The sequence below is a fragment of the Ammospiza nelsoni genome, chromosome 12 (genome assembly GCF_027579445.1).
Source record: "Ammospiza nelsoni isolate bAmmNel1 chromosome 12, bAmmNel1.pri, whole genome shotgun sequence".
Classification (NCBI taxonomy): Eukaryota; Metazoa; Chordata; class Aves; order Passeriformes; family Passerellidae; genus Ammospiza; species Ammospiza nelsoni.
This window is the reverse complement of record NC_080644.1, coordinates 12,548,901-12,567,335: the sequence shown is the minus strand read 5'-3', so window position 1 is coordinate 12,567,335 and position 18,435 is coordinate 12,548,901. Positions and strand designations below refer to the sequence as shown.

At 47.5% G+C, this 18,435-nt stretch overlaps 1 protein-coding gene across 1 annotated transcript in view; it reads right to left on the bottom strand.

Annotated features, from left to right (window-relative positions):
• TOX2 (TOX high mobility group box family member 2) overlaps positions 1-18,435 on the bottom strand; it is a 175,064-nt gene that overhangs the window by 12,524 nt on the left and 144,105 nt on the right. The window contains exons 5-6 of the mRNA XM_059480832.1: positions 12,920-13,147; positions 487-567 (exon numbers count right to left, since the gene is read on the bottom strand). Coding sequence (XP_059336815.1) covers positions 487-567; positions 12,920-13,147 — 309 coding nt within the window. The remainder of the gene's footprint in view (positions 1-486; positions 568-12,919; positions 13,148-18,435) is intronic.

The following is an 18,435-nucleotide window of genomic DNA, read 5'->3' as shown; positions in this document are numbered from 1 at the left end:
TGGGTCTATAATGCACAGGACAATCATTTTGGCAGGAAGGAGAGAAGGACAAGGGGAAATTTTCTGGGTTGGACAATGAGGGTTTTGTGATGGGCCCTGTGATGATAGTCCTGATCCTTTCTCACCCAGCAGTCAGAACCACACTGTGTTGCTTTGCTGAAAACCAAGTTTTGCAGAAGAGCAAATTGGAGAAATTGAGAAAAAAAGCCAAAGCCATAGAGCACATGCCTCCCTTCACCCCACACAGGGACACTGATGAAACCCCCCAAAGTAAACCTATCCAAAGTGGGGCCTCACTGCAGCTCTCTAAAGCAGATGACAGCCCAGCTCCTGCCCTAACCATGCCACAGAGCCCCTCTTTCAGCCCCTTGGGAAGGTGCTGATGCTTTGATCAGCTCTGATATCACAATTAGACAGCATTTCTGATAAACGTGCTCCTCCCTGGGGGCTGCTGTGGGTTGTACCCTGTGTGTGAGCGTGCTGTACCTTGGAGACGAGGCTGGCCCGGTACGCAGCCAGGGCTTTCAGGTACTCCTTCTTGGCAGCTTCTGTTTTCCTCTTGTATGCCTGGAAGGACCAAGGGATGGAAAACCATTAGTAGAGGGAACAGGGGGCTGCTGGCCTTGGCTGCACCCACCTGCTCAGTGAGAGGCGCCTTCAGTGGGGCTCTGTGCATGAAAAACTCAATTCTGCTGCAGGGGAATTTACACCAAGAAAATGAAACCCCTGGATTGGACCATGGTGGGATTTTTGATCTGATCCTGTGCTGGGATCTCTGGTCAGAGTGGTCTGTGTGTTTAGACAGGTAAGAGACACAGTCTGATTTACAAGGTGAACACAGTGAAATCCCGTCCCAACAGGAAGCTGAGTAAAGAGTGATCCAGGCTCTTGGAAGAGCAGGACAAAAGCCCAAATCCTCAAATGACAGGACTGTCTTTAAAGTCCCTTCCAACTCAATCAACTCTATGATTCTGTGATGATGACCAGCTTAAAAACACCTGAGACAGTCAGAATTCCTAAATTATCGATTTGTTTTCTTGGTTTTCCCAATATTCTCCTTTAGAGCTCAAAACCCCAGCTCTTCCCTGCAGTCTGGACAGCTGGGAACTGCTTTCTGATCTTACAAAAACTGAGATTTTGGCCTCGTGTTATGGCTTGGTGAGCTGGAGATTGCAGGGAAGCAGTAAGTACCAGGAGAGTTCACTTCCCTAAGGAAAATAAAGATTTGGAAGAATGAATTATGGTTTATTTTTCCCCATAATGAGAGATGCCTCATGATCATGTCAGTGCTGGTTCCCTTCCTGCCTGGATCCTGGTCCTCCACATGCAGGTGAAGACCTGCAATAAATAATGGTGCGATCCACTCTGCCCCCAGCATGATTCCCCATAGGATTACACAGATTAAACTGAGCAAAGGAGTTATTTTAAAACTGAATAAAAATTTCAGGATAAAGGCAGGAACTCCCAGGGAAAATAACCACCAACCCTCTTCTCCACTGGAAACCCAAAGCCTTCCTCAGGTGATGCACTGAAAGCTGATTTCAATTAGAACAGATTCCCATGTATTTAATTCAGCTTTAAAACCATCAACAGCTTTCAGCAGTTGAAATGCTAAAGCCTGGTGGGCACATTCTGTGTTCAGGATGATTTAGGTTGGATATTGGGAAGAATTTCTCCATGGAAAGGGTTGCCCAGCCCTGGAGCAGGTTGCCCAGGGAGGTGGTGGAGCCACCATTGCTGGAGGTGTATAAAAGACCTCTGGATGTGGCACTGGGTGCTGTGGCATTCACATTCTCTGGAAAAATCCCTTCACCCAGGATTTTTCTCCTGGGAAGCTGAGAAGACTCAGAGAAAAGGAAAACAATTCTTATCTCATTTGCTTCTCCTGTGTTGTGCTCCCATGTGGAATGTGTTTGGAGATTGTTTACCCACAGGTGATTGTTCCATTGCATTCTGCTGGGAGTTGTTTTCACTCTTTGGCCAATCAGGGCCAAGCTGTGTCAGGACTCTGGAGAGAGTCACCAGTTTTCATTATTATCTTTTTAGCATTCTGTAAGTATCCTTTCTGTATTCTTTACTACAGTATAGTATTCTTTAATATAATATAGATCATAAAGTAATAAATGAGCCTTCTGAGAACATGGAGTCAGATCCACCACTCCTGCCTCCGTCTGGGGAGAACCCAAATACAACAGGTGGCTGTGGCAGTGCTGGGCTGACAGTTGGACAGGATGATCCTGAAGGTATTTTCCAACCAAAACAATCCCACAATTCTATGATTTAGCTTATTTCCCCTGCAAATTTCCATGGCCATGGCAGACTCCCTCCCAGCACTGACCTCTGAAGGGAGAGTAACCTTCCAGCAGTTGAACTGAATGTGAGTTTAAAATCAGTACAGATAAATTCTATTAAAAATGGATTGAAAGCCTTATTTTCATTGCTAAATCACAGTGAGTCCTGTAATGAAACGTTTTGACTCGACACACTGGAGGTCTCAGATGGCAATTTTCTGAAATGGAGCATTTCTCTACGTTTGTCTTTGGCTTTATGGCATTCAGGAAATATTACATTTGCTCCATTCAGAACAAAATTACTTTTCAAAATGTCAGCCTGAAGAAGAGTTTGCCTGTGAAAAGTAACTATTTCTTCAAACAGTATCAGTTCCCTTAATAAAAGCTATTACCTTTCTCTACAATCTCCAGATCTTTTGTTATAGAATCAAAGAGTGGTTTGGGTTGGAAGGGACCTTAAAGCTCCTCCAGTTCCATCCCCCTGCCATGGGCAGGTACACCTTCCACTGGGGGAGGTTTGTGCCCATCACAGCATCACAGAATTTATTGTGTTCAGCAGCAGAGCTGGTGGATGCTCTTAAATGTGGTACCTAAAGCCCTCACAGCAATGAAATAGGAATTCCTGTATCTCAGTGTTTAAGAGAGGGCACAGCTGGATGCTGCTCTATGGAGAACATTTTAAATTATTTTTCCTCTATAACAGCAAAATACAAGAGTGGTTTTACCTTTTTTTCCCCCAGTATGGTGGGAAAACAAAGTATTCAGAGCTATGCAAAGATAAATTTAATTATTAGCAAGACTTGCCTGGAGCAAAACCTGCAATTTCTGGACAGGTAAGTTAGACTTCCTAAAGCTAAATGCAAATAAAAAAATAACCAATAAAGTCTGTGCCTATCTTCATCCCCATCACTTGCTTTTCCTGCTAAATTCCTTTTTTTTTAATGCCACTCTTCATTTGTTCTTGTCTCTTTTAGAGATCTTGTGTTGGGATGTGCTGCTGGGTGGGGCCTGGTGCAGGACTGGGCAGGGGCAGCCAGTGGCTCATTGGAGCTCAAGCCTGGCCACCAGCAGGGTGTGCTCAGGGACTGTGCTCTCTGATGTTTCTCTGGTGAGCTGCAAGTTCTGGAAGATTCCTGGTGGATTATCTGGATTTTGATCATAGAATCCCAGAATGGTTTGGTTTGAAGGCACTGTTTTGATCCACCCCTGCCATGGGCAAGGACACCTTCCATGGTGTCTCACCATGGTCTATTCCACCATTCCATGGAATTGGTTATTCCACCATCCCAGGGTGCTCCAAGTCCCGTCCAGCCTGGCCTTGGACACTTCCAGGGATCCAGGGGCAGCCACAGCTTCTCTGGGTGACATGTGCCACCACCCTCATTGCAAAGAACCATCCCTTAGGGTCTCCTGTTGGGAATTTTGCAGTCCTGCCCTGCACCCCCACAGGGCTCCCTGCCTGTCCCCAGGGAATCACCACACTGATGTGGGATCTGAACAAAGCTCCTCACAAATCCTCTGTGGAAAGGCAGCTCTAGTGCAGCATTTATAGCCTTTAAAATTTTAATTTAAACATTGACAAAACCACGTTACTTTCTAATTAAATCCCATTTTCTCCCAGGGATTTTAATTTTGAAGTAATTTATCAGATTTAAGGATCCTCAAAACATTTTGCATGTTTTTCTTCCTAACCTGCCATGCCCACTGATTTATTTTCCTTATTCATTAGCAGGAGGATTCATTAGTCATTAAGTGAGTGGGTGGGTTGGAGGGAGGAGGGGGGGGATAGGAAATAAAAATGGTTAGTGATTATGAAAACAAAAAAAAAAACCAGAGCTGTAAGAAGCATATGTCGGGATCGTAATCCTGACACCTCTGTGTCTCAGCAAAGCAGCCAGTAATTGTAGCATAATGAAATGTTCTTGTTTGATAACAAGTTAATTAGAGAAGACAATTACTGCAAACCCCGCTGACGCCCACGAGCGGCTCCGCGTCGCGCAGGCACTGAGTGACAGCCGGGGCTGTTCTCTGTCACCTCTGCATCCCAGCCCTCCTGCTCCAGCAGGAATCCTGCTCCCCAAGCCTGGGGAATGAGGGAAAGGCTCAAACTCTCCCCCAAAAAATCGAGTGGTACATTGAGCCCAAGTGGGAGGGTCTCTGCTGCAACACCAGGTGGATTTTGGGGTGTTTTGCTTCATAAAAAAGGTAAAACATCAGGAGAGGAGAGATGGGAAGTGCAGGAAAGGTGTCCAGGAGGAAAGCTGGGGAGGAAGACCAAGAGGAGCCACCATGATGTAGCAAAGGAGACATGGGGTGATCCTCTGCATGTAGGAACAGAAGCAAAATAGGCTTAAATTACACCAAGGGAAATGTTAGGTAAGCACTGGGAAGGCTTGGGAGCAGTAAGGATAATTAAGCATGGGAAGACATTGCCTGGGGAGATGTGTAATCTCCACCATTGAGGGTTTAAGAACAGATTAGGAACACATCCATCAGGAATGGCTTAAGTAGAGATGATCCTGACTTCAGGCATGAGTATGGGCTGGTTGACCTCTTAAGTCTCTCTTTGCCCTTCTTTCTATGATTCCATGACTGTTTTTTTTCTTCTCCCAAATGTGTAAATTTGGTTTTTATTCTGCTTGTAAGTCTGCAGGGTTTTTCTTGTAACTATTATACACTTTCCTGCAAGATATGTCTTGAGACCACCATAACTTATGGCTTATTCACAAGATGTCTCAAAGCACGTCCTCCCTGCACATTCCCCATTCTCTCCACACATCCTTACCACAGCCACTGGAAAGGCAAATAGGAAACATGGACAGGTTATCCTTATTCCTTCCCAGATCCTCCTTTCCTGCTTGCATCCCATTCTGTATGCCCTTCAAGACTTATTCTGTCCTTCCCACCATTAAAACCAACCAGCCCAAGCTACACTTCCAGAATAAAGCCTGTGGTCTGGATTATCTGGTAAGTCTTGTGGTCAACATCCCTGAGGGTACCTCCAGGGAAGACCCTGGCTGTGGGAACTATTTCCATGGTTTCAGGAGAGCTCCTGCTTTATCCTGGTGGAGACACAGTGCTGGGAAGCAATTCCTTTGGAGAATGAGTGTAAGAGCCTGCAATGAAGCAGGAATTGCCATTGGTTAAAGCATCTTGAGGGGTTCCTGCTCTCCACTGCTTCGACTTCATGGGGTGGGTGTGGCATTCACACTCTGAAAAAATCCCTTCACCCAGGATTCTTCTCTTGGGAAGCTGAGAAGCCTCAGAGAAAAGGAAAACAATTCTTATCCCATTTGCTTCTCCTGTGTTGTGCTCACATGTGCAATGTGTTTGGAGATTGTTTACCCACAGGTGATTGTTCCATTGCATTCTGCTGGGAGTTGTTTTCACTCTTTGGCCAATCAGGGCCAAGCTGTGTCAGGACTCTGGAGAGAGACTCACCAGTTTCATTATTATCTTTTGAGCATTCTGTAAGTATCCTTTCTGTATTCTTTAGTATAGTTTAATATAGTATTCTTTAATATCATATGGTATCATAAAACAATAAATTATCCTTCTGAGAACTTGGAGTCAGATTCATCACTCCTGCCTTCATCAGGGCACCCCACAAAGATAATAGGGTGGAAGTCATCCCTCACTCCATGTGAGGGCACAAGTGCATTCCCAGGACAATCCACTGAAGATTCCAAAGGGAACAGGGGGGTGACAAATCCAAATCCTAGCCTCCAATGAAAACCACACACCATTCACCTTCCAAACCTCTGATCTTGCTCTCCAAGAAGGACAGTGACACTCATGGAGCTGTTAAAAGCAGATCTGACCTTTCCCATCCTCCCCATTGTTATCCTGCTCTCCACCAGACCCCTTTGGAAGCCTTGTTTGGGGTTGGTGCTTTGATCCCTCTCTGGTGCATGGCTTTTCTTGATGCCCAGAAGATGCTGAAGCCTCTTTCCAGGCCAGGGCAGCTGCCTGGACCCTTCCAGCCCTCCCTGCCGGGGCTTTGGGGCTGCAGGAGGAAAGTGCATCCTGCTGTGGCTCTGGGGCTGACAGCTCTGTACAAAGCTGGAATTGGGCAGTTGTAGCGTGGCTGTTCCTGTGTGGATCTCTCTCCTCTGGTGGCTCTTCCATAAAACAACTTTACAGCTGGTTCTCAATGCCTCTGTCCCACCACAGACCCTGCAGTGTCCTGTCAGCAGCTGAAGGATCAGGGTCAATGAGCAGATGGATCTGATTAAATGGGTGATCTATTACTTTCTGCTGAGCAATTCTTCTGCTGGGTAATTTACCCCTGGAGTGTGACTTGATCCCTGGAGCTGTGTTGTTCTCCAGGCTGTACATCTGTGTCAGGAAATCCCATTTGTGTTTGGCCATGGAGTCACTCAGCATTACTGAACTGCTCCTGGTGAAGCGCGAGTGAGAACTCATCTCTGGTATCTTTGTGTCCCAGGCTCAAAAACTCAACTGAAAATGCTGGGTTTGTCCAATCTCTGCTCATTTCAGATGGGAAGCTCTGGGTTAGCCTGGGGATCACCCAGCAGATTGCTTGGGAGCTCCTTGGTTCCTCTGCTCCCAGTTTCTGGGGCCTATGGAAACACCTGCCCAGGGCTTTGATTTGTGGCTGGATTTGCTGACAAAGAGAAGCTGGTTCCAGAGACTCCTGCAGCTGCCACCTTGGCATTGATCTCCACCATTGCTTGGCTCCAATCCAACCTCCTCTTCACCAAAATACTGCAGGGAACAGGGAGGTGCTCAGAGAGGGACAAGCAGAAATTGGCAGAGGAGAGTGAATCCCACCAGTGACTTCTCTGCAGAGTCTCCAGCCTTATCACCCCCAGGAATTCCCCCTGAGGGAGGGCAGTCACCAGGGCTATGTCCCCTGCTCTGGGGCAGATGTGGCCCATGGTGGCCCTGTGGGTGGCACAGCCTGGCACTGGGCTGTTGTGCCAGGGGAAAATCCTCCTGGGGAATTAGCAGAGCTTTGCTCCAATCTAGAGCTCAATTTCTCCTAATTTCTGCCAAATCAGGCAGCCCTTTTAAACCATGCCGGGGAACTCTGCTTGAGATCTGCTAATGGAAAAACTCCCACAGAGGAACGGGATGCTGGAGCTGGGACCTGGAGGATTCCTGTGCCAGGTACCCCATTGGATGCTAATGGCTGAATTAGCATTTCACTCTGCAGCAGAGTCGGAGCTATCTCTACAGGAACAGCTGCTAAACTATTTGCAAAGTTCAAAGAGAATGTATTCATTTTCCTTTTTTTTCTCCTCGAGTCACATTCTTCAGATTCCCGTGTAAGCTCCTTAGGAAAGGCCACGGCAGCTGTTGAAGAATGAAGATTACAACGTCCTGCCAACGCAGCGCTGGGGATATTTAAGGTATTGTTATTTATTTCTTTTCTACAGCCACGCTGGAAGGGGTTAAAATGGGGAAGAAAATGGTGCTTTGCCGAACAGGTGTCCTTGAGCAGTACCCAAGGACACGGAGATTGCTAATCCTGTATTCCACAGCATGATCAAATCACCAGGCAACAGATATAAATAAAAAAAGGCAGGAAATAAGGAAATTTAGATACAAGTGTGTCAGAGGGAAAATGAAGATTCATTGTGAAGAGGCTGAGAAGAGAAGAAGAAGAAGGAACAAAATGACAAAGCCACAAATGATAAACCAGTAAGAACAAAAGAAAGGGGGGAGAAAAAAGCCTCTCTGTGAAATGCATGTCTGTGACAGCAGCAGCCAAATCAAAGATGCTGCTAGATTATATGGTTTCTTGCATGATATGCATTCTGCTTCCCTTTCTGTGTTTGTCTTTCAACTGGTGCACAGGGAAAAAAAAACCATATCTGAAATGGGACGTGAGCAACCTTTATTTTCCTTGTTTCATCAGGAGGAGAAAGCAAATTTGCTTTGTGGGAGCAGCAGCACCTGCTCAATGGCAAATAAATAGCTCCAGCTTTGATATTACAGTGCATATAATCATTAGCAGCACAAATGGCAGAGGATTAACCCCCTGTGTGCTGGCCAGGACTACATGGCAAAGGGCTGGCACGTCCCTGCTGCCAGCAGAAATGCTCCAGGAGGTGTCTGTGGAGGGGGGCACAGGACCATCCTTCCCAGTCTGGCATGGCTACAGGCCACCAGCACTGGGCTGCCCTCAGCCCTTTGGCCCTGGCACAGCTCTGTGCAGCCCAGTCTGTGTGCAGGATGGAGCTGGGCACGGATGGACACAGGGCAGACACAGCAGGAACGTGCCAGGGGCTGCTCACACGTGGGGGAATCACAAAATGCCCTGGGTTTGTGGAGCAGCTGCCCTGGAAACCTCTCCCTGCTGCTTTCCACAAGGTGGAACCAAAACACCCCCAGGACTGGGGCCCACTGGAGGGCACGGGGTAAGGTTTGTAAATCTTCTCTGAAGAGAAACTCCCTAAAGAACTGCTCAGGGACACCTTGGGGCTGGGCTCTGCCCCTCTGGGATCCAAGTGAGGGACCAGCTCCGGAGCAGATCCTACAGCCTCACATCCACCCCTTCTCAAGCCAGGAAGAGGGGAACTGTTCTCTAAAACTTTGGTCATAATTTAGCCAAAATACCCAGATTTGGCTTTTGATTGCCTGCTGTGCCACCTCTTGTCAGGACCCAGGACATCCCTCTGGCTGTTCTGAGCAGCCAAGACCCCTGCCAGGGGGCTCAGAGACCCTGGCACAGAGCCCAAAATGCCCCTGTGGTTTTGATTATGACCCGTGGAGCAAACTGCCAACCTTGTATGAAGATCAGCAAGTCATGACAAATTAAGTAGAATAATAGTGAATTTATCACAAGGTGAAAAAAATGGATTTTGGGGTTTTCAGAATGGGGGTTCAGGGGGGCAAGATGGAGGAATCTGGGCATGTCCAGCCTTTCTCCTTCTTCTTCTTGGCCTTCATCTTCTGCTGTGATGTTGGCACTTACAGATTGGTTTAGAGTAGAAGCTCACTGTCTAGCATAGGTATAGGTATTGGAAAGTAATTGTAAATATTGTATAGGTAGTTTTTAGTATAAAGACATAACACTGCCCAGGGGCAGGGTTGGACTTGACTGTCGTGCTGAATGGACCTCAGCTGGACGGGAGAAAATATTTTATAGGTAAGATACAATAAACAACCTTGAGACCAAGAAATGAAGAGCCCTGACTCCTTCTTCAAGTGCCAGGCTGGGAAAAGAGACTTTCCAACTTTTTTTGGGTCACTCTGACCAGCTAAAGATTCCAACACCTCTGTGTGGCTTTTCCCCAGGCTGCTTTCTGCAGCGACGACATGAAGCCACATTTGTCCACAAAGCTAAAAGCAGTGTCCTTGATGAAACACTTCCCTTCTCCAGCTTTTCCACCCCTTCCCAGAGCACAATCCTGCCTGCTGATGGGCTGATGCAGCCGTGTGGCAGGCTGGACCACCAGGCTGCAGCAGGATGCTGGCTGTGCTGTTTGGACACCATCCCCTCTCCAGATGTACCAGGAGAGCCCCTGGAAGGGAATGTGTGCACCACATCCTGCAGGAAACACCTACACGACAGCCCAGCCACTTGTTTTCACTCATTACAGGCATTTCAAAATTTTCTTTTCCTTTTTCCCCTTTCCATCGCGTTGCCTCATGAATCCAAAAAATGCTTCAGGGGTGTTGGCAGAGGGAAGCAAACAGGGGCTAAATAAACTCTCCTGCAGCCAGACACTTGCAGAGCGAACGTGCCACACCACACAAACCACCCCAGGCTGCCAGAGCCAAGGAGAAATCGTGTCCCTGCAGCCAGATCCCGGGCAGGGAGGTAACTGCTGTGGGAGAGAAGCATCCAGCTGGAGACAAAGGCAGGAAGTTAATATTTAAGCATTCAGACAAGGAACAAATGACTTAATTAAATCAATTACAGCGGGAGAAATGGAGCCACTTAGAAAGCGTGTGTAAAGAGACGGGGAGGCTGCTGCGAGCTCGTGGAAGAGAGGGAGGAGGGAGGGAGAGTTAGCAGGGGAGATAAACGGGCTGGTTTAATCCCTGCTGGTAATTAAGAGCTGAGCGTTTGCACTGCGCTGAGTCAGGGTGGCAGCAGTGCTCACACTCCCCGAGCTGTGCTGATGTTCGGTGGAGTAAAGGAGGGCCAGGCTGAGATGCTGGGGGGGATGCAGCCAGGAGAAAGAGGTGACACAAAGCTCCTCCACACTCCTGAACCACACAGCAGAAACGAGGCCCCTGTCCTGCAGCTTCCCAGTGTTGGGGTCACTCTCCTGACCTCCCTCCCCTCTTCAGATTTCTCATCTCTTTCAGATTTCTGCCTGCTGTCGAAGCAACAGCAAAAACCAAGCCCCTATGCTGTTGGGGTCACTCTCCTGACCTTCCTCCCCTCTTCAGATGAGGAATTTCTGCCTGCATGATCCTACAGTGATGCCCCCGAAGAGGAGAAAAGGGAGCAACAAATGAGTTTTCATCCCTGGAGATCCCTGTGGGGTGAAAATTAAGATTCTATCCCGGCAGAACTTCCAGTTAAATGGTTTTTTCCCTCCCTGCTGCTCTCAGTGCTGGCCTGGGACACCCAGAGACACAAAGCTTTTCCACACTCCTGAACCTCCCACATCCTGAAGCAACAGCAAAAACCAAGTCCCTATCCTGCACCTTCCCAGGGCTGGGGTCACCCTCCTCACCTTCCTCCCCTCTTCAGATGGGGAATTTCTGCCTGCATAATCCTAAACTGATCCTCCCAAAGAGGAGAAAATGGAGCAGCAAAAGAACTTTCATCCTCTGCTCTTACTCCTGATTCAGTGTGGGGTGGAAACCAAGGTTCTGTCCCAGCAGAACTTCCAGTTAAATGACTTTTTCCCTCCCTGCTGCTCTCTCCACAGATGAAACTGCTTCCAGTGCCGTAAAGGAGGGCCAGGCTGAGATGCTGGGGGGATGCAGGCAGGAGAAAGTGGTGACACAAAGCTTTTCCACACTCCTGAACCCCCCACATGCTGAAACAACAGCAAAAACCAAGCCCCTGTCCTGCTGGGGTCACCCTCCTGACTTTCCTCCCCTCTTCAGATGGGGAATTTCTTTCTGCTTGATCCTACAGTGATGCCTCCAAATAGGAGAAAACAGAGCAGCAAAAGAGCTTTCATCCCTGGAGATCCTCTGCTCTTACTCCTAACTCAGTGTGGGGTAGAAATAAAGGTTCTATCCCAGCAGAACTTCCAGTTAAATGGCTTTTTCCCTCCCTGCTGCTCCCAGTGCTGCCCTGGGACACCCAGAGACACAAAGCTTTTCCACACTCCTGAACCACCCACACCCTGAAACAACAGCAAAAACCAAGCCCCTGTCCTGTTGGGGTCACACTCCTGACCTTCCTCTCCTCTTCAGATGAGGAATTTCTGCCTGCATGATCCTACAGTGATCCTGCCAAAAGAGAGCAGCAAAAGAGCTTTCATCTCTGGAGATCCTCTGCTCTTACCCCTGACTCAGTGTGGGGTGGAAATCAAGGTTCTATCCCAGCAGAACTTCCAGTTAAATGGCTTTTTCCCTCCCTGCTGGTCTCCCCAGTGCTGGTCATGGACACCCAGTGACACAAAGCTTTTCCACTTGTGAATTATAGTTTATTTTTCCATTTTTCTCCATAATGAGAGATGCCTCTTGATCATGTCAGTGCTGGTCCACTGCTGGTTCAGGTTCACTCCTGAAACCCCCACATGCTGAAGCAACAGCAAAAACCAAGCCCCTGTCCTGCTGGGGTCACCCTTCTGACTTTCCTCCCCTCTTCAGATGGGGAATTTCTGCCTGCATGATCCTACAGTGATCCCCCCAAAGAGGAGAAAATGGAGCTGCAAAAGAGCTTTCATCCCTGGAGATCGCTGTGGGGTGGAAATCAAGGTTCTATCCCAGCAGAACTTCAAATTAAATGGCTTTTTCCATCCCTGCTGCTCTCTCCCCAGATGAAACTGCTCCCAGTGCTGGCCAGGGACACCCAGCTGGAGCTGTGGCCAGAAGTGCTCCCAGCTAAAGCCCTTTTGGGGGCAGGACACATCCCACACCATGTCAGGTCTCACTCTGCCTGACCAACAGCCCTCCTTGCTCTGGGAAGTGCTCCCTGGGGTTCTCTCCATAGGAAATGAGCAATTACAGGCTTTTGTGACTGACTCAGCAGCAGCCAAAGAGGGAAAGCAGGAGCTGGAATTCTCCACGTGAAGCAGACAAAGTGGCTGACAGCTTTGGGGGCAGCAAGGTTTCCTCTGTGAGGCCACTTCAGACATCTCCTTGTGAAGCTTTTAAAGCCTGACTGCTGGGTTTGGAGCCAGCAGCACAGGGAGTTAATGGTGTTTAGCCTGTTGGCTGTCACTCCTTGTAAGTAAATAAGCAAATACAAACCCATCTCCCATCTCAAGCTGGAAAACCCCACGTCAGGGAAAGGCCACTGATGGCTGTGCAGAGTGTGAACTTATCAAAAATAATTAGTTGTCATAAAAATTTTGCTCTTCCCCATGCTACAACAGCAATTTTGCACATGGGCACTTCAGCACAGCCCCTAAAAACAGCTTTTTAGCCGGTGGAAGCCCCTGGCCTTACCCTGAACACTCCTGCACCGTGGAAACACACATTTCAACAGCTGAAAGACAAAAATAAAGAACTCAGTAACTCACTTGCTTTTGTTCTTCTCCCAGGCTGTCCCACATGGATGCCACGATTTTCGACACGTCCCCGAAGGTGGCATTGGGGTTTTGCCCTTTGATGGCTGCTTGTGTGTCTCTGAAAAACAGGGCATAGGCTGACACGGGCTTCTGGGGCTCATTGGGGTCCTTCTTCTTCTTCTTCTTTTGGCTTTTGGGCTTTTTGCCCTGGTCTGTCGAGGGTCTTTTCTCTCCAGTAGCCTGCAAAAGCAAGAGATGAAGCTTAGCTAAGGTCTGATACCAGACCCTGCTACAGCTGCTGAGCCAAGGAGATGAGAGAGGATATGGGAAGTGGAGATGTCCCAGTGTGGAGTGGGGCAGCAGTTCTGGGGGTCTCTGTCCCTCAGGAGCCTCTTGGATCATTGCACAAACTGCAGGTGGGTGCCTGAACCTGCTTTGGTGTCTCCTCTCAGAGCAGCTCATAGCTTGGGTTCATCCCTTTGTCCCTGTATCACCCTGTTCTTCTAAAGTTCTTCTAAGCCTTCTGATGTTACATTTTTGTAGTGGAATTTCTCACGTACTTTTCATGTAAATAATGATTGTTTTGCATTCCTTTCTGGAGGAGGAGAGAATTGATGGACTGTTGGTTTGTCCAGTGTGGCTGGAGAGGTGGCAATTTCATCCTCCAATCCATGTTCACTTTTTAAAGTCTATAAATATTGGAGTTTGGAAATAAACTATGCTCTTTTTACCTTGGACATTTCAGCATGTGCATATCATTCATTTCGTGTCCTATTGCGACATCCTGCTCCAGATGTGAGGCTTTCCAGTCCTCAGTCACTCTCCTCCCCAGCTCATTCACTCCTTGATCCTTTTCTGGAACATCTCCACCTGCCTTGCTTTCCCAGCTAGGTTGCTTTAGCAATCCATGGATTTTCCAGACTTGGCTTCCACATGGTTTCTGATTTCCACCCCACTGAGCCCCCTTTGCATCTGCTCCTCACTTCCCTCCCCTCCCCATTCCAGGAGGGCTCTGAGCACTGACCAAGCAGCACCAGCACCACATTAAACATCACACCAGGGCCAGCCAAAATTTGCTTCATCCTGCTAACATATATGTGCCCTATCCAAAAAAACATCCAAAATTGAACTATTTTAATCACACCAATTAAATGCTTTGCCTGTGCTGTTCACTCCTCTGACTGATCTGGGTGTCACCATGTTATTTTCTGAAAAATCCTCTTTGCCCAGGATTTTCTCCTGGGAAGCTGAGAAGCCTCAGAGAGGAGTGAAAACAATAATTATCTGATTGCTGCTCCTGTGTTTGCTGCTTTGGAATGTGTCTTGGACACTGTTTACCAACAGGTGAATATTTGATTGGTTCCATGTGAATTGTTTTTAATTAATGGTCAATCACAGCCAGGTGTGTTGGACTCTGAGTCAGTCATGGGGTTTTTTTATCATTCTTGTGAAGCCTTCTGATGTATCCTTTTTCTTTGGTGTAGTTTTAGTATAGCAATATGATATGATATGATATGATATGATATAACATAACATAACATAACATAACATAACATAACATAACATAACGTAACATAACGTAACGTAACGTAACATAACATAACATAACATAACATAACATAATATAATATAATATAATATAATACCCCTGGAAAACACTTGGTTACCCATCAAAGCTCTCAATTGGCATTAATGTGGCCAGTGGAAGGTGGCACTACAGGGAAGCACCACTACCCTTATTTCATAGCGAAGGAAAACCTAAATACACCAGATAGCAGAGAATGGAAGCACTGGCTGGATCTCTGCATCCTTGAGGGCAAAGAGCACACCAGCCCTTCCACCTGCAGCCCTGAGCTCAAGGCACCACCATTAGCTGCACAGGTTGTTGAATAACTTGGAAAGCCACAGCTCTAAACACCAAGATCTTGTGAAAACAATGATTCCAGCTGAGCTGGGGACAAACAGCCCCTTCTCCTGATGGATTGGTCAATTTGAGCATGTGCCATTGGTCAATTGGAGCATGTGCTTGGCGGTGCCAGGATTTAAGAGGCTTCCCTTCAGCTGGCAAAGGCCAGGCACGGGGAGGAAAAGGGCAGCAGCGTTCCTGCTCTCCACTCTGTAGCTCTTGACTGATCATTAATTTCAGTATCAGCGCAGTGACATTTGTCAAACAGACAGTGACCATTAGTGAATGAGCAGAGAGACCACAAAAATTGCATTTAATTTAAAATTGCCCAATTGGGCTTGAATGGGAGGCCCGGAGGTGAAAGGCCAGCTTATTAGGAGGAAAAAAAAAATGCATGACAGGGTTTCAGCCCATTAGGAAGTGAGATGGTATTTTAACTAACTGTGATCCCCTTGGACTCAGTGGAGTGCCGTGGAGAACCTGCTCCCACACAGCCACAGCCAAGGAGCTGGAACAGCACAACCCCAGCTGCATTACAGCTCAGGCAGCACCAAAGAGTGTCGCAGACATCTTTTTCACTAAAAATTCTTTCTTTAGGATTTTCCCTTCTGGGAAGCTGAGGCGCCAGAAAAAGAATGTAAACAATGCTTATCTGCTGCTGTGGAATGGAACAGGTGGATTTTTGATTGGGCCATCTTGAATGTTTATAATTAATGGCCAGTCAAGACAGAGCTATCTCGGACAGAGTCTGAGAGAGCTGCCTTTTGTTATTGTTCTCTTCTTTTCTATTCTTAGCTTAGCTAGCTTCTGAGGAAATCTTTCCTTCTATTTCTTTTTAGTATTGTTATAATGTAATATATATATATAATAAAATAATAAATCCAGCCTTCTGAACATGGAGTCAACATTCTCGTCACTTCCTTCACCTGAAAACCCCTGTGACCATGGTCACATAGAGCACATGGGATTTAAGGAAAACAGCAGCAGGGAGCAGAGCAGGATTTGGTATTCATGTGTTCCAGGTGTGACACACATGGGATGAGACAACAGCCTGGGCTGGGACCTCAGAGGAGTTTTTACTAACCCAAACCACATTCATGGCTGAAGTCAACCCCCAGAGAGCCAGTACAGGAAACTTTCTCCATGAATGAGGGTCAAAGTCAGTGCTACCCTGTGGGTCAGGACACCCCAGAGCAGACAGAGAAATGTTTCCTGTGCCCTGGGTTTCCACACAAGACCAGAAGTTTGTGTTTTTATGTAGCAAACCATGTTCATGCTGGTCAACCCCCAGAGAGCTGGTGCCTCACTGCCCAGAACATCTGCAGCCCCAAGGGTCATCCCTATGGTCAAGGGGACCAGGGAAGCTGGGCAGGGGAAGGAGGAGCTTGGCCACCTGCCCAAGGTGGCCACTGGCATTGGAGCTGCCCTGGAGAGGCAGCAGAAGGTCTGTTTGGTGGCAGATGCGGATTGGGGCAAGGAGGTGATCCCAAAACTTGGTGCTGCCTTAGATGTTGAACCCAGGAAGAGCTGAAACCTCATGGGCACAGATTTTAATAACCATGGAGTGTGGCCACTAACCCAGCTGGAATTTGGGCTGTACCCACCTGTCCCTCCCAGTCATGTGCACCCACCCCCCAGCTATGAAGCAGGTGAATACACCAGTGAGGCTCAGAGACCTCTGAAATTCAAAAGCTCCCTGGCTCAGAGGACCTGAAGGACTCATTTCTTTAACCTGTGACCTTCTAGCTCACAGGATTATTTTCTGCTTGTTAGATGTTGTTTTGATGCAGAAAAGCCCTCAATGGTCACGTGGAAAAGTTACTGATGGGTGAAGGCAGCAGCTGTGCAGACAGAGAAAGCAAACAGGAACCTGCAGGCCACAGTGTGGGTCCGCTGCTTTCCTCACACTCAGCATCTCCTCCTCCCTCAAACACATCACTCCCACCTGCCTGGGGGGTTACAGGACAGAACAATAAGAGGGATTGCCTTAAGGATTAGGAAAATTCTAATCTCTGCGAGCTGTCATCATCTGGACATCTCCAAATTTCCTACCCTGTGGGCACCCCTGGCTCAGGGAAGCAGAAGATCCAGCCCCAAAGCTGTGCCCTGCTCAGGGACTCCTGGGTGGCTGCCAGGAAAGCTGGGTGATGCTGGTGGAGACATAGAGACAGAAGCTGGTGTGTCACTACACTGAAACTCATTTTCTCCTGACATGGAAGATTTCAGCTCCCAGGTGCACAAAGCCTGGAGCTTTGTGATGAAGCTTTGAGAGATGGCAGGCTGTGGGATCCAGCAGCACAACCCCTCCCACAGTGTTCCCTCAACATGGAATCACAGTTTCAAAAATTCCATTTGTTTTTAACCTCATGTATCCCTTTTTTTGTACAGTTTTATCCACTGAAACTGTGTTTCCACCCACATGAGCACTCAGCTTTGAAATGCCCCAATCTGAAGTAAAATCTGCCAATGGATGAAAAAATACAGGATTTATGGGAATCAATTTTCCTAGATTTCCATGAAAAGGGAAAGGTTTTTGCTCTGTCCTATCATTTTCCTAGTTTTCCAGCCCAGGTACTGTTTGCTGCTCTGGTTATATATTCAAACCCTGTCACAACATCTATTTGGGTGGGACAAGGTTACAATAGCAGTGCCTTCAGGAGAAGGTTTTCGATGGAAGGCTTTAATCAAAGTCCCCAGGGAGCCCAGTAATTCACCTGCAGGCACAGAGGCACTGTGATTGCTGTAGTTTGCCCTCAGTAAATAACAGCCACAGATTCCTGAACATGGCACATGTTGTTTGGCTTTGCTGGTGCACTTGGAGAGAGATGGACAACAACCAAGGTGTGCCCAAACCCCCAGGAATTCCTTGGGTTTGTTGGTGCTACACTCAGCAGCAGTTGTGTTGGCTGTAGAGACCATTTGGGACACTGCTGACCACTGAAAACACCACCTTGGTGAACTAAAAGGCAGAAGATTCTTTGAATTCCTGTTTGTTCTCCTTAGCAAGCCATGTCCAATGAGCTCAGTTAAATCCCACCATGAGTTATTTTCCTTCCCTGTTTCAGTCTCTTCTACCCACTACCAGAAATCTAATTTAGCTCCAAGCTTTTGCAGACTCCTAGCCCTGATGCTGCTTTGCTCATGGCAATCATCATCCCAGGAAATCCTGTGACCTGATGGAACTGGTAAAATGTGGGGGCAGAAGAACAACTCTGATCTCCAAACCTGCTGGGTGAGTGCCAGCCTGCCATGCTGGGCCTCACTTTAGGCTGGGAACTGTGCCCTCATCCTTGGGAAAGTCTCCCACTATAAATGTCAAAACAATACTGGGGGGTCCCAGTTGTGGGTTTCTCTGGGTCTGGATTGAAGGCACTTGAGGCAGTAGTTCATGTTGGGACTCAGATGTTTATTATTCCTTATCAGTGAAACAGTCTCACTACTGTGAATTGGGCAGCTTTTCATTAGAAAGCACAAAATGACCAATGATCTCTTGTTCCAAGGTCTTTTAAGACTAACTATCCAATTAAGCGCTGACACCTGGATTATTTCCCCTTTTAACCCAATAACTGATCCCAAAGAGCTGCAATGGGGACTTTTCTGCCCAATTACAAAATGCCACCCA